Source organism: Sander lucioperca, chromosome 5 (assembly GCF_008315115.2).
Source record: "Sander lucioperca isolate FBNREF2018 chromosome 5, SLUC_FBN_1.2, whole genome shotgun sequence".
Lineage (NCBI taxonomy): Eukaryota > Metazoa > Chordata > Actinopteri > Perciformes > Percidae > Sander > Sander lucioperca.
This window is the reverse complement of record NC_050177.1, coordinates 34273301-34288571: the sequence shown is the minus strand read 5'-3', so window position 1 is coordinate 34288571 and position 15271 is coordinate 34273301. Positions and strand designations below refer to the sequence as shown.

General features: G+C 40.2%; 1 protein-coding gene across 1 annotated transcript in view; it reads right to left on the bottom strand.

Moving 5' to 3' along the window:
• bcas3 (BCAS3 microtubule associated cell migration factor) overlaps positions 1 to 15271 on the bottom strand; it is a 337584-nt gene that overhangs the window by 28410 nt on the left and 293903 nt on the right. The window contains exon 23 of the mRNA XM_031285400.2: positions 11686 to 11862. Within this exon, the coding sequence (XP_031141260.1) occupies positions 11686 to 11862 (177 nt within the window). The remainder of the gene's footprint in view (positions 1 to 11685; positions 11863 to 15271) is intronic.

The window sequence follows — 15271 nt, the reverse complement described above, 5'->3', positions numbered from 1 at the left end:
TATAGCCTTCACAGTCACCAGATCTCAACCCAACTGAACACCTATAGGAAGTTTTGGAGCAACGTGTGACAGCTCTCTTCACCAACATCATCAATACACCAAATGAGGGAATATCTTTTGGAAGAATGCTGTTCATCCCTCCAGTAGAGTTCCACTCACTTGAAAAATCTATGAGGAAGAGCACTGAAGCTGTTCTGGAGGTTTGTGGTAGACAACTTACTAAGACACTTTGTGATGGTTAATCCTATCACTTCAACCACTTGTATTTCAATGGGGCTTCATCACCGACGGATAACATGGATCAACTCAAATCAAGTCATCTAAAAATGCAACCAAATAAATTGCCTCCTACCTTCAGTTTTTTTTCATTAGAATGAAGACATGTTGATATTAACTGTATCTGCAACACATGCATTGACATTTATTTTCTTACAATGTTTGTTGTTGGTGAATAAAGCATGAATATTTTTTCTTATAGTCATTCTTAGCCAACTCAAAGCACTTCCTTAAAGTTTTCAGAAACATTGTCCTAAATACTGACTTGAGTTGTAGTAAGAATATTGAGCAGGTTGATCTACAACACTGAAAATGTTATGATGTACTTGGTTAAGTTGCCAATGATCAAAGCTGAATTCGATATAAGTTTTAAAGAAACCATTTGCCTTCTTATGACACCAAATAATTATACAGGCTTGCATGCATGTGTATGTGTAAAACTGAAGCCAGCAGACGTCTGTACGGATTTATAGGAAAAGAAGGACCTCCAAGCCAGTACACCACCCCCGCCCCTCATCCCTGTGTGTTGTTGCTCTTATGATAGGTATCAGTGTACTAAAACAAGACTGAATAGCAGAGAAACCAGTCAGTCGGCAGGAAGGATAATAGCCTGGCTTTGTGTGAATGGAGTATGCGGCCAATTCAAATACAGGATGTATTGTACAACCATTAAATCACACAGCTGTCTGAACAGGCGTGCTGTCTAGTTTCCATGTTTCCTTAATAGACCAGTTAATGAGGTTCTCTTTGGAATGATTTATATAATAGCAAAACTAAGGGAGGCTATTCATATTTATTTTTTTAATAGAAAAAAATCACATGATCTTTTACTATACAGCTTGTTTGCATGGCTTCAGGCTTCAAAGGAGCTCATGAACACAAATCAGCTACTTTATTGTAGAGTGACAAGAAAAGCATACTGACACCATCTTCAAAGCATAGTTGAAGCTGTTGTAAGATTGTCTGAATGGTAACGCTATCAGTAATCAGATTACATCTGCTCAGCTCTATATAACATATTTAAAATATTTAATTAAAGGACATTATCTATAGGTTAAAGTTTAGCCGTCGAACAATGCTAGTGGTTATCCGTCACTGAGCACTGTTTATAATAATTATGGACTATGGGTTTCTGACATACTTTTCCCTGAATGTGTTGGATAATCCAAATTGGATAGACAAATATAAACATCCTTTGAACTGTAACAAGAATATACAGTATATGTATTTAACTGTATGTATGCGGTTTCGATTAGCTAGAGGGTGTGCATTATTTTCAGATAGCGTAGTCAACATGGGTCTAAATCAATAGTCATAGCTGAGGACTATTAGGCTTTGGTTTTTCCTGCTTGTTGAAGTAGACTAATGACAATTTCAAAGAAAGATGTTGCCAACATAAAGTCTACAATTAAAGTATGTATTCCCCAAAATACAAAATGCTAAGTGGCCATGGTAGTGTACAACTGGGATACTTCAGTCTGCCCCATGTGGTTATGGAAAATAATGCACTTTGCTTGGCATTGGGGTATGATTAGTCTGTGCCATACATTACTTATACAATATACAATAACACTGTGGGTGTCAGGGTGGGTGTGAGGCCCTGACAACATGGACTTGGACTAGATTCAATAGTAGGGCACAAATACAGTTGGACCCACAAATCATACGTGCTTAGTGTGAACTATATATGCCTAACAACAGCATTATGCCCACTTTACACAGTATGACGCACAGCTTAAACAACATAAAACACAACTAAGGCAGTGTAACAAGAAACTAACAGCGTGAAAAACCATCAGCGTTGTGTATGTTGAATGCAGAATGACGGTGCAGGCCCCTTAAGGTGTGAGGCACTGCATGGCTGTACTTTTCACACACGAGACCAGAAACACGCCAGGGAAATCACCTAAAATTCAAAATCTACGTCATATGCCAATAGAAAAGTCTCCTGCCATAAATGTCCAAAGCAGACTGTGAAGGTTCTTCGCACTGTGATTTAAGAAAAGGTAGAAAAATGACTTTCCCTACATGGGTGTATTCTTATTACTCTGACTAGAAATGATCAAGACGTTGACCTTCTGGGGTGGAAAAGCTCACCATTGCAGGTGAAATGATAACAGCAGCAGTTTTCAAATCAGTCCCTCGCACTTAGAGTATACCGAGATACATTATCCAGGTTGTTTTGAAGACAAGCCCCAAATCTGGACATTCGACAGAAAAATAATGAGTAGATGAACCAATTACTGCCCACAGGGACTAATAACTAAAGCAATTATGGTGCTTTAGAAATGAGTAACAGTAATGAGTAATGTATTGCATTTTTCCAGTCAGGGCCTCAACATTGGTTAGATGCATACGGTAGATTACAGGCTCTTAGCCAGTGGCATTAAAACATTAAAGCACTATATTTGATAGGTTATTGTAATATACAGTTCACGTTCATCAAATGGAAAAAGAAAAACACTTGGTCCAAATGGAAAAATAGCATGCAACTAAAGTACAATGCTGTCTAGTGTAATATTGATTAGTAAATGGGGTGAGAGAGATAAGCAACATTATGCCATCTCTTTAAGATAGTTTTACACCAAGTGCTAAAACTAACATGCTCACATATGTTCACAAGAACGTATGCATGTTAATACACACAGCTCTGTGTAAGAGAGGAAACCCCCAATCTACACCAAGAAATTACATCAATACATATTTCCTATTTCAAACTTTATCGTTTATACATTTTGCACACACATGCTACACACACACACACACACACACACACACACACACAGCAGCAGCATATGGAAACAGAGCTTTTCTTTGAAGCGATAACATCAGAAGTGTAGTGAAACCCTCCCAAAGCTGACCTACAGTATGTCACCAAGCCAGAAGTCTACAGTCAAGGCTCCAGCAGCAAATAACCAATTAGTAAGTCAGGGTGCCTGTTTGGACGACCGCCTGCTAGCTTATAAATAACAAGAACCCTTTAAGAGGTAGTGCATTAAAACACACACACACACATACACACACACACACACACACACACACACACACACACACACACACACACACACACACACACACACGTGTATATAAGTATATATTCGACCATATGTAGATATTAGGTAGTTGATAGAAACACATATCCATCAACACATGCGTGCACACAAACCTAAATAATTGCAAACACTTGTACATACATTCACACAAGTAGACCCTGCATGCATATCCTTCTTACACATGTATGTAAAGGGTATAGCTAATAAAATACAGGCCCACACAAACACTGACACACTTGCATATACAGTACATTTACACACACACACACACACACACACACACACACACACACACACACACACACACACACACACACACGGTTGTACTGTGTATGTGCATGTATGAATGCTTGAAGCTTCACAGACACGTGAACTCTACAAAAATATATAATAAATTGCTAGAATCAATACAATCAACACATGCATCCACACTCTTGTACACGCACATATGCACACAAACGGAGAGAAATGTTCTCAAACCTTTGGTGCTGATAAGGCTCCCCTAAATATTTGTCTTAAGTCGAGCATTGAGAGAGCCAGCAGAGTTCTGTGCTGTTCAGACAGTCTTACTATTATTTCTATTATTATTGTTATAATTATTACTCCCAGTTTCTTTGAGTTGGGATCCAACAAACAGAGCTGGTTATGACCCAGTGGGTGTGGGTGGTCCCCAGCACCCTTAACTCATCAATCAACCAAACTAAACCCAACACATACACTGCTCAGTACAGCTACATGAAAAACAAACAAAGCACTGTTGGCACCACAGGTACAGGGCATTTAACCTAAACCATTATCCAGTTTCACTCTAGGAGTTGTGATGATACTAGGAGTCATAGATTGTCGGCTCATATCAGGACAATCCCGGTAAAACTCCAAGATGCACAAGAATACATTTCTGAGACATACTAATAATACCAGAATAGATATAGGCTTGCTAAACATGGGATCTAAATTATTAAGACATTTGCAGGAACCAAAATTAACAAACATCCTCAAACAGCAAATGAATGGAGTAAGAAAAAGGCAGCAAATTCAATTTCAAGAACCATTACGTTCTTTATTTAGATGGCTATTTCATGTTGAAATTACTTGTACATGTTAAAATACAGCTGAGTAACAACACACTCGCATAGGCACAAACAGCCAGGGTGTTTGTGGTGCAGTGTATGCAGCACAAATGGATCTTTCTTCTTTTTTGAACTTTTGTGTTCCCTTGCAAAGGGCACCTTTATTATTTGTTTAACCTTCCGAGCACTCCAGACCTTTTCTCTTCTAACCATTAAGTTCTGTTTTGTTAAAGTTGATGGGATGTATATTGTACTTCTAACCCTGTTCTGGATCAATATAGTGTAAGGCAACTAAAAGAAACCCTTCGGAAACTGTACTTCCAGTTTGCATTCTGTCCAGATTGAAACACTTCATCTTTACCAGCGTAGTTTTGTTAATAGAAAATAAAATGAAAACATGGGATTTAATTGACCGACCTAAAGGCACCAGTTTAAAGTCACACAATATATTAAAATAACTGACTTGATTGAATGACCAATTGTGATGCACTACACAGGAGACAGACATTTTGCCCTTACATATAATGATTTAAAATTCATTTGTGGTGCTCAAAGCATTAAAAACCTCAGCATCAACAGTGTTCAATAATAACGTCCCAGGTTTTTTTTCTTTGCTAGTTGCAAAAGTAATAGAAACACTGCAAGCCCAGATGGAGTAGCTAAGTGGGGTTGATGGACCATTTACCTCGCATACAGATAAGTCTTGGCAGGGGGTGATGCAGGACACACAGAATTCACTTACAGTAGTTCAGGGTGATATACGCACAAAAAGCATAAAACAGCCTATAAAGTTACATCACTATCATTTATCTTCTTTTTGCTGAATGAAATAAGGTATTAAAGCACCTGTGAATACCCTGGATATACTGATTTGCTGAATTCATTTAGCATATATTGGCATCAAAATTCCAAAATTGGCTGTTTGTATATGAAAGTCTGATATGTACAGTATATATTCTTTCCATTCACCCAAACAGATAGAACTGCCACAGAACACTTTATTTACATATGGCTTTTATTTTTGCCAGACAATGCATCCGTAGCTCTAACTCTATAAAAAATTTCAAATATGAGCCCATATTAATGAAATGTTGGCCTAATGTAGACAGTCCTGTAAGTCATAGGTACAAAGTGAATACGCTAAAAACATAAATCAGAGACAAATCTCCAATCAGCTGTTTTCTGTGGCTAAATAACATGACACCAAAGTGATTCAACTTGTCATGGAACGGTTAACATTTCCTGCTGTAAACACATGGTGTCTGGAATCTCTTTCCTTGGAAAACTCCTCTGATGCATAGGATATGACACCACTATAAGCACTCCGCAGTAAAGACGGAGTCAAAATAAAAATACCTTACCATTAAAAAATTGTATATTGTGAAATGACAGGATGCAAGTAAACGGACATAGAAAGTGCCATTGTTCTTAAGCTGTTCTGAGATACACCAAGTCGTGTTGAGCAGTAGTCCACTCTCCATATGGCTTCAATGGAATTTATGTTGGACAGGCACCAATAAGCCAAATCTAGTTAGCGACATTATATCATTGGAGCCAAATCTAATTTCAGCCCCAGTATGTTTTAGTCGTCAGTGACTCTCTAAGTATCTATCCCCTCCTCTTCTTCATGTTCTGTTCTCTCTCTCCCTCTGTCCATCTCTCTATGTGAGTGTCACCTGCCCTCCGAGCTGGCGACGCTGGGTCTCGGCCTTAGCGTGAGAGCCCCATTACCCTGACTGGAGGCTTTGTTTTCCCTGTGAATCTGTGAGCGAGTGTGTCCGTGTGTCTGCGTGGTGTGTGTGTGTGTGTGTGTGTGTGTGTGTGTGTGTGTGTGTGTGCGTGTGTGTGTGTGTGTGTGTGTGTGTGTGTGTGTGTGTGCTGGAGAAGAATGTCAGAGAGACGGTGATTTGTTACATCAGTGAGCATTCCAGCTCTGAGATACTCTGAGTAGACACATAGAGAGGGAAAAAAATGTGTTGTTTGTTGCTGTCTTTCTATCCAAATCTATTTTTGTAAATTATTATACCACAAATTGTTTTTGAGATGAGAAAACTGTGATAAATAGCATTGGTATTGCATAAATAATGACATAGACTCAGTTGAAACTGATTGTATATAAAAGTTTGAAAGGTTTGCAGAGAATTCACTCAACAGTTATGTGGAAACATATGACAGAGAAATAGATGAGGGGATTGTGTGTATAGGTGAGGTAAGAGAGAAAGAGAGTGTGTGTGTGTGTGTGTGTGTGTGTGTGTGTGTGTGGGGGGGGGGTGTGTGTGCATGCATGTGTGTGTTTGCAATCAGGTTCAAGGTCTATGTTAGCAGCTCAACTGTTCTGTGTGTTTCTAAGCACTGGGGCCACAGCTCCATGGAGCAAATGGAGACACTGAGCAAGATACCATCTGCCTTTGCCCATCTCATGCACGTATAGCAACTGTAAATAATTAATTGAATGTCACAACTCTGGCAAAAAAAATCTCACTTTAACTCAGGGAGGAGCGTATCATGTGTGGATCATACTGTATGCTGGCCGGCATGACATGTCGACTGTTGCTTTGCTCAAATAGAAAGCCACAGGAAATCAGATCTTCAGAGTCAGGGCCAAGAAGACATTATTCGTAAATCCTGTGCAGGAATACCACAATGAATAAAAAAAATGAATGAAATGCCTGGTGCTCCACATTACTGCTTCATTTATTCATCCATAGCTTGAGGTCTGGGGTGTGAAGATGGACAGGGCTTTTATCATTAGTAATGTTTTAGAATAGGAGGTCTTACTTTGGTATGGTCAGATTTAATCTGGAAGTTGACAGTTGACTTGAGGTCAACGTACGGACAACAAAAGAAATAGTCATAGATTTTAGCAGAAATAAAATAACAGTTCCTCCCTCAAAGAGCAATGGTGAATTAGTTGAGCGGGTCTCAACCTATAAATATCTGGGAGTTGAATTGATCATAAACAGATTTTTAATGTCTGTGCACAGAATAAGTTTAAGAAACTGCAATAGAGGATGTTCTTTCTTAGAAAGCTGAATCAATCTGGCTTAATCTGCACTTTTAGAAACATGCAAGTTCAAAAACATAAGAAATTACAGAGAATGATCAAGACAGCTAGCAGGATCATTGGGGTTGACTAGGTGTTAGTCTCACATTGCCAGACCTTCCTGCACAGTGCTGCGGAGGAGGGTGCCGCTGCAAATAGCCTCGGGAAGGAACTTGTTTTGGTGGAACGTGTACCTTCAAAAGTTGTTTTAGTCGTGCAACAGAAAACTCAGATTGGACAGATAGTCTAGCTAGCTATGGATTTACCCTGCAGAGATCTGAGGAGCAGTTAACCATAGTCCTCATAAATTGACCGGAGTTTAAAATTCCAACACAAAGAAAGCGGAAGGTGATGGACATCTGGCCGAAATGAAAGACATCCGGCGGAATTTCCGGCGGCACCTGAACAATCCCGGAAGTGGAACGTCGTGGATATAGACTAACCAGGTGTCTGCAGCTCAGCTGTTCAATGAGCTGATTCTAAAAAAGACAGACCAGATCCTCAATGATCCTGCTCATCCTCTCCATCTCAAATTCAGAAGCAGTAGCCGGTCAAACGGTAGATTTCTGCAGGAATCCAGCAAATCATTTGTGCCTACAGTAATTAGACTGCACAAGGAAAGACTGAAACTGGTGTTTGGCACCTTAACTGCATCTTTGCACAATAATGCAACTCTCTGGCACTTTAAGTTCTCTTTCATCACTGTGAATATTGCACTTTAGATACTATTTTTATTGTTGGTTATGAAATGCTTATTGTTTTAGTGTTTTATGTATGAGTTGTATGTTGTACTGTGTGTACTGACCATATTTTAAAGTGTTGTGTGTCTTTTTCTTTTAAGGAGATGTGTAAGACCACATGAATTTCCCCTTGCGGGATAATAAAGTTTACTTTGACTTTGACTGTCTGTGTTTTTTTGGAGTATGACTCAGACTCAATTTGCTGCCCCTACGGCACATCTATATCTTATGCTCTGATTTGGACTTAATTTGATGTTTACAGATGTTTTAAAAAATATTTTACATTCTGTCTTACTACAGTTCAGTCCCCACCCATAATTTACACAAAAAAGTGAATCGTTCAATTCAATCCAGCTTTTTTGAAATATATATATTCATAATTTTATTTTTAAATTATGTTACATTGTACATGCCTCTCAATACACTTTATGGTCACCTTTTACAGTATGTTGGTGTTTAGTAGCTTTTCTTTAGTTTTTTATCATGTTTGACTTTTATATAGATGTCCATAATGTATTCCATTCAAATCATCTATGCGTCTGTTCTTACTTCTGCTGCTATGACACTTTAATTTCCCTGTGTGGCATCAATAAGGCCTATTTTATGTTATCTTAACTTATGTGGTAATTCATTTTTTCCCTTCAAGTGATTTGCTTCTCTTAATAAGCAGTTTTCACATGAACTGTTTAGGATTTCTTTTAATTTAAAGATTTTGGTTTACAATTGTACTGTAACAGTCTCTAAAACAGCATACAGACCACCATGAGACACTGAAACCTGGGATAATGGTCATGTATATTCCTGTAGAATCGGACCGAAATGTCTCGTTAGAAGTACTATATGTCAAGGTTCAGGTCAGGTCAGGTCATCCAAATTACAAAAAAACATTTTCTCACTTACCCCTAGTGGGATCTAGCCATGCAGATAGTTTTGTTTTATTTGTCCCGGATTTTAGATATATGTCTCTAAGACTTTGGCCTCCACTCCAAAAGCAAGTGAATGGCATTTTATTTGTGGTGCTAACAGCAATGGGATATGACACTGACTGTCATTAATCTCTGACACACACAGAAAACAACAGTTTTTAGAGACCATTTATTTAATAGAAAGTGGGTCCAGTGAAGTGTTGACAGAGAGATGGGAGATCTTTAGATCTGGACAAAGAAAAATCTAAACTACGATATCTGCATGGCTGGATACCACTAAAGGTAAGTGAGAAAATGCAGTATGTTTTTTTTTTTGTAATTGAGGTGAAGCAACCGTTTAAGCTCTTCCTGCAGAACCATTAACAAGGATTAGTTCTTTAATAAACATGTCATCAAACAAACTGTACCCATCCTTCATACTGTAACCAAAAGGGACAATGCTGACCCAAGCAGGTCCTTTTTTCCCCATAAAATCCCAACTCCTGACAATCTATGGCACTCTCCTCCACACAGCAGACTCAGGGACATTTCCTATGTTGCAGTGCAGAAGTGCTGCACTATTAGATTAGCCTACAGAGACTGAAGCCTCTCTGCCTGTATGAATGGATGGAGGAACCAACAAGTCCATCAAATTCCCTGTGGATGATGTCTTCAGCACAGCTCAAAGCGCAGGAAAGAGTGTGTGTGTGTGTGTGTGTGTCATGGCTGTATTTTGATGTAATGTGATCAGTAATGAATTTTGTGGGGGGATGTGATGCGATGGGGGGGGGGAGAGACAAGAACAAGAGGCGACTGACTACTAGTGTCCGGGAGTCTCTCAAATGTAATCTAATGAAGAAACACAGAGAGGGTGGGGGTGGGGGGCAGCAGTAAAAAAGAGAGAGAGAGAGAGAGAGAGAGAGAGAGAGAGAGAGGCTACAAATGAGGTTAAGTCCTAACGGAGAGAGAGAGAGAGAGAGAGAGGGGGGGGGGGGGGGGCTGGACTGGGTATGGCTGGGGATGGGGGGGATGATAGTCAATGCTAAATCCATTAGGGCCTTGTGACCCCCCCCCCAACCCCCTACCCCAACACCCTCCCCACCACACCCCTGTGGCTGAGTAACCCCCCTCACACACACACACACACACACACACACACACACACACACACACACACACTTAAATCAAAGGAACTCTTGTTCACTTAAGGAGGGGGGAATGAGAAAGAGAGAGCACTGCCACTTCCTAAACGAGTTAACCATTTGGACTGTCAGGGCCAACGGCATGTCTGCTGCACACACACACATACACACAACGACGGATGCACACACACAAAGGCAGGAAGCCTCAAAGTAAAGAAAGACATGTGCAGAAATGCCAAAACCTAGAATACACACACACACACACACACACACACACACACACACACACACACACACACACACACACACACACACACACACACACACACACAACCAGAACATCCTAGTAGTGGTGAGCTAATCCATCGCTGGACCAAGACCTGGCAGCACTGTATACTGGGTAATGCCACACTGAGGAAGTCAGGCTACCTAACAAGACACTAGCTGCCTGGACTGGACACATTTATAATGGGATTTATTGAATCTACCGAGGAGAATTTCAGGAGCAGGGCCACACCTCAACCGCGCTTCCTCCGGCATTCCTAAAAATAAATAAATAAATACCTTATAAATCTTTCCTTCCTCCTCTCTGTAGGGTCCAAACTGTGTCTGTCATGCCTGGGTGCTACAGTGGATTCCCTACCGAAGCTTCCCCACAAGGCAGTCAGCAAACAAACAAACTACAAGCAACGTCACGCTTTGCACACCAATCATTGTTCGTTAATAAATTCTTCAAACGTATCTGCTTGATGGTGTGGTCCTTTCTATTGAATAGGAATTATCAGAAGAACAAAAACAGTGATCCAGATCACAAATGTGTTTTTTTGTGTTTGAAAGTATTCACACTGCTACAAGATCTAATAGTAAAATCACCATTCTCAGGTGCATAAAGCATCTTAAGAAAATATTTTGCTTTAAAGTTGCACAAATGTATGTATGTTAAGTCACATCTTCTGGACATTCCTTAAAGATTTACAGCTTTTTATTACTCACAGACATTTCTACGCCTCTAAAGAATTCATTCAAGTCTGATTTCTGTTGCACAAACATCCTTAGAAAGAAGAATATGCCAAAATAGTTGAGGTACTCTCAGCGGGGACTTTTTTATGGATGTACAGACTGAAAATGTATCAAGAACAATGTGCGAAATCGGGTAAAACTCCAGGTGCTTTATCTTATTTTGTGTTGCTTCAGACTGAACCACATTTTTAGATCAGTATGATTATTTTCACAAAAAAGAAATCTTCTCTTCTTGTACCACCTTAGTGGCATTTAGCTCCTTTTCTCAATTTTTCAATAACCACACCGTAAAAAGTTTGCATTAATCTAGAGTGGAATAACCTGAAGAGGAGCAACGTCACTGTGGCAATATCAAATAGGAAAATACAAGTTTTATGGAAGTGGACTTAACATATGTTCATGTGAAGTGTTTGTGTGTTGTTCATTCTCTACTGACCTGTAGCAGATCCTACTATATCCCTGGAGGGGGACTCAGACATGGCATCGGCCAGTCTCTCCCGGAGGCCTTCGTCGCTAGCGTCTGCTGAGCCAACGTTGTGCCGTGGCACGCCGAAACTCTCCGGCCAGCTACCACACACTTCCAGCAGGGTCACACCACGCCCGTCAAACGGACCTGCATGCAAAAACCAAACACAGGGTTAAGACTCGTTTGATCCCCAAATAGATTAAGGGGTGCGGCAATATTTGCAGTTGTACCAACTGTCCAATAATAAGCTGATTCACAGAATCGGTACTGGGGTCTATCCAGACAATTGGACTGAATCAAATATATGAAGCCTGATCCATTTCTGATTCTATGATTGCCACCTTAGGTGCATGATATGAATTGAGCGATGCAATCAGAAGAACTTTGGGTTAAACCAGTGGTGGAGCTAAGTACATTTACTCAAGTAATGTACTTAAGTTCAAATACTTGTACTTTACTTGAGTACTTTCATTTTTTGCAACTTTATTTACTTCTATTCCACTACACCTCAGAAGCAAATAATGTACCTTCTATTCCACTACATTTGTCCGACAGCTATAGTTACTTCTTTATTTTGAGATACACACACACACACACACACACACACACACACACACACACACACACACACACACACACACACACAACAAACAACTTGTAAGCACAACACAATCTTCATGCCTGTCAAATCAAATCCACACAGACCTACACTTCGCCTTAATCTTTTCTCCTTTCTGTCTGCCATAATTTCTGCAATCAGAGAGATCTTGTGCTTTGGAGCCAGAGAGTCTGCAACCTGTTTCTCTTTCTCTGTGTGTGTGTGTGTGTATGTGTGTGTGTGTGTGTGTGTGTGTGTGTGTGTGTGTGTGTGTGTGTGTGTGTGACAAGACAGGCAGGCAGGCAGGCAGGCAGGCATGCAGACACTAAAATAACTGGTTTATTCTATTAGTGTGTTCATTTGAATTGGTCACTGTGCCTGCCAGCACTAGGAGGTGATAAAGGCTGAAAGGGATGATTTAGAGGTGATGTAAATAAAATGCTCCTGTGACTCAGCACACTAAAAAACAAGGAGACAAACACATGACCTCATGGCTTTAATTTCTGCTCATCATCATCATCATCATCATCATCATCATCATCATCATCATCAGTCCAATTCTGCATTTCAGCATCTCTCTTCTTGTTACCAAGCAGATAAATATGTGACAGACATCGGGGCAGAGAAAATGACTGAGTCAAACAAACACACAATCTTCATAATATCATTTTGACAATAACGTGCATCCAGTACAGATGTGGAACTGGGACATATTTAGGGTGGCCTCCTTTTCAATTTAGTTTGGAGTGAGATTCGGTACCAGGGAAGTCATGCATTTTATGAGTAGACTGGGTCTGTGCCATTAACCCACCACAGGGGTCAGTGGGTCATTATTCCTTAAGGAATGTTGTTTAAAAGGTTCAGCAGCCAAATTCTCAAATGTAAGGCATTTATAGATGAAAAGCCACATCAATAATCATGGTCAATGATGAATACTTATGGTTGATACTTGCCAACCTCCAGACATAATATTCTTAAATTTGTAGCAGAGCTTTGTTGCACAAAGTTCAAATAATCACAGTATTGTACAATAATAAATCTAAAAGAACCTTGAAAGGTCTCCTTGGAGTGATCATGTAGAATCTTGAATGACATGACTCATATGACTGTCAACTTCCCTAACATGACATTAATTGCCTCATCAAGTTATCAAGTGCTTGGCCCAAATGACAAATGCTAAAAGCATTTTTTAAACTTGTTGAAAAAACTTGAAAGGACGCATGTTATATTCTTACCTCATCTAAACTATCTCTCTCTCTCAGACAAGTGGACAGACACACACACACACACAGGAATGTTTCTCTAGTGGTCTTGTGGGTATCAGCAAAACCCCAGTGAGAAGGCAGACAGGATGACTTCAAAGGAAAAAGTACAAAAGAGGACAGAAGAGATCCTCTTTTCCTGGAAAGACAAGCATCCATGTGTCTGTGTCTGTATCTCTGTGTGCATGCTGGAAATACAGAATACACGGATGGACATACAGTACAGTAGATTGAGGCTGACTGGTAACTACACAAGACGAATAGGTTAAAGTATTTGGTTTCTGGCTAGACTAAGGGTGCTTTCACTTCCGTAGTTCGGTTTATTTGGTCCGGATCAAGGGCAAAGAATTATACATTGTAGCATTTTTCAGCTGTTTCGGTTTCTTTTCACACCACACTGTTTGCTCTGGTCCGAATCAGTTGATGAATTGGTGAAACAAACTGCAGGACTGCACGAAATGCAACAACACAAGTACCGTGACAACATTCACATCATTGGCCAAATGTGTCTTTGAACGTATTTACTAAACTGCTCTTCGATTGGTCAAAATTAAAAGTGCAGTAGGTAAGACTTTAGTAAAACTAACTTTCTGTCATATTTGCTGAAACTGACCCTATGTTCCAGTAGAACTACATGAAGCAGGTCATTTAAAAAAAAATCTGGCTCCCCTGGCACCACCTACAGCCTGTAGTGCGATTTGCTAAAATCCACCGCTCCCTGTTCAGATGCACCAATCATGGCCAGGGGGGGTGTCTAACTGCGTGTCAATCACTGCTCATGCACACGCATTCATTCTCCCTTGTGGGGGAGGGGCTTAGGAGACCGTTTTGGGCTTCAGCGGAAAGGGGGGGAGGGACTGAGAAGTTGTTGATGTTAAACATTTTTTGGCTAAGTCCTGGATCTTCACAATCCTACCTACGGCACCTTAAATATGTGGGAAAATTCCAACGGAACTACCGGAAAAAAAGCAAAGAGGAGAAAAAGCCAGCAGACAACACGTCGCTTTTGTAAGTCCTACTCTGGAGAGACAACTGCACAGGTTGAATGTAGCCCTGTCATCATAGCACAGCGCAGCTGACTATGGCAGCTGGTTTAGTCCAAAAATGTGCAGTTCTTCCAGCAGTTGGGTCTGTTCGAGGTCAGATCACGTTCACTTCACAAATGAACCGCTCCAGAGTTCGTTTGAAAGCGTACCTTGTTTGGTCTGCTGTTGGTACGCATTGGAGTGTGATTGCCGCATTCACACCTGCCCAAATGAACCGTACCAAGGGGGAAAACAAACTCTAGTGCAATTCAACTGAACTAAATGAGGCAGGTGTGAAAGCCTCATAAAACATCAGAGAGAGAATTGATGAATGTTTCATTCATAATCATTTATACTGTAGCAAATAATTGAAATCACGTTATTGCAATGAATGCCATGAGAGCCTGATTGGAATGTGCTTAAAGCCTACCATTCTACAAGTCCACCCACATACTAAGACTTGTGTGGGTAGCTTTGAAAAGGTTTATTTAATGGCATTTTAAAATATGTAGGCATGTAAAACCTCTGTCAAATTGTCAGCTGGAGGTTTTAGCACATTGTATGTTCATAAGCAAAGCTTAGGGTTCACTCGGTAACCCTAAGCTATGCTGTCCAGATGGACCTTTACAGCTACAAAATTCAATTCAGCCTTTACAAAAACACACATATAC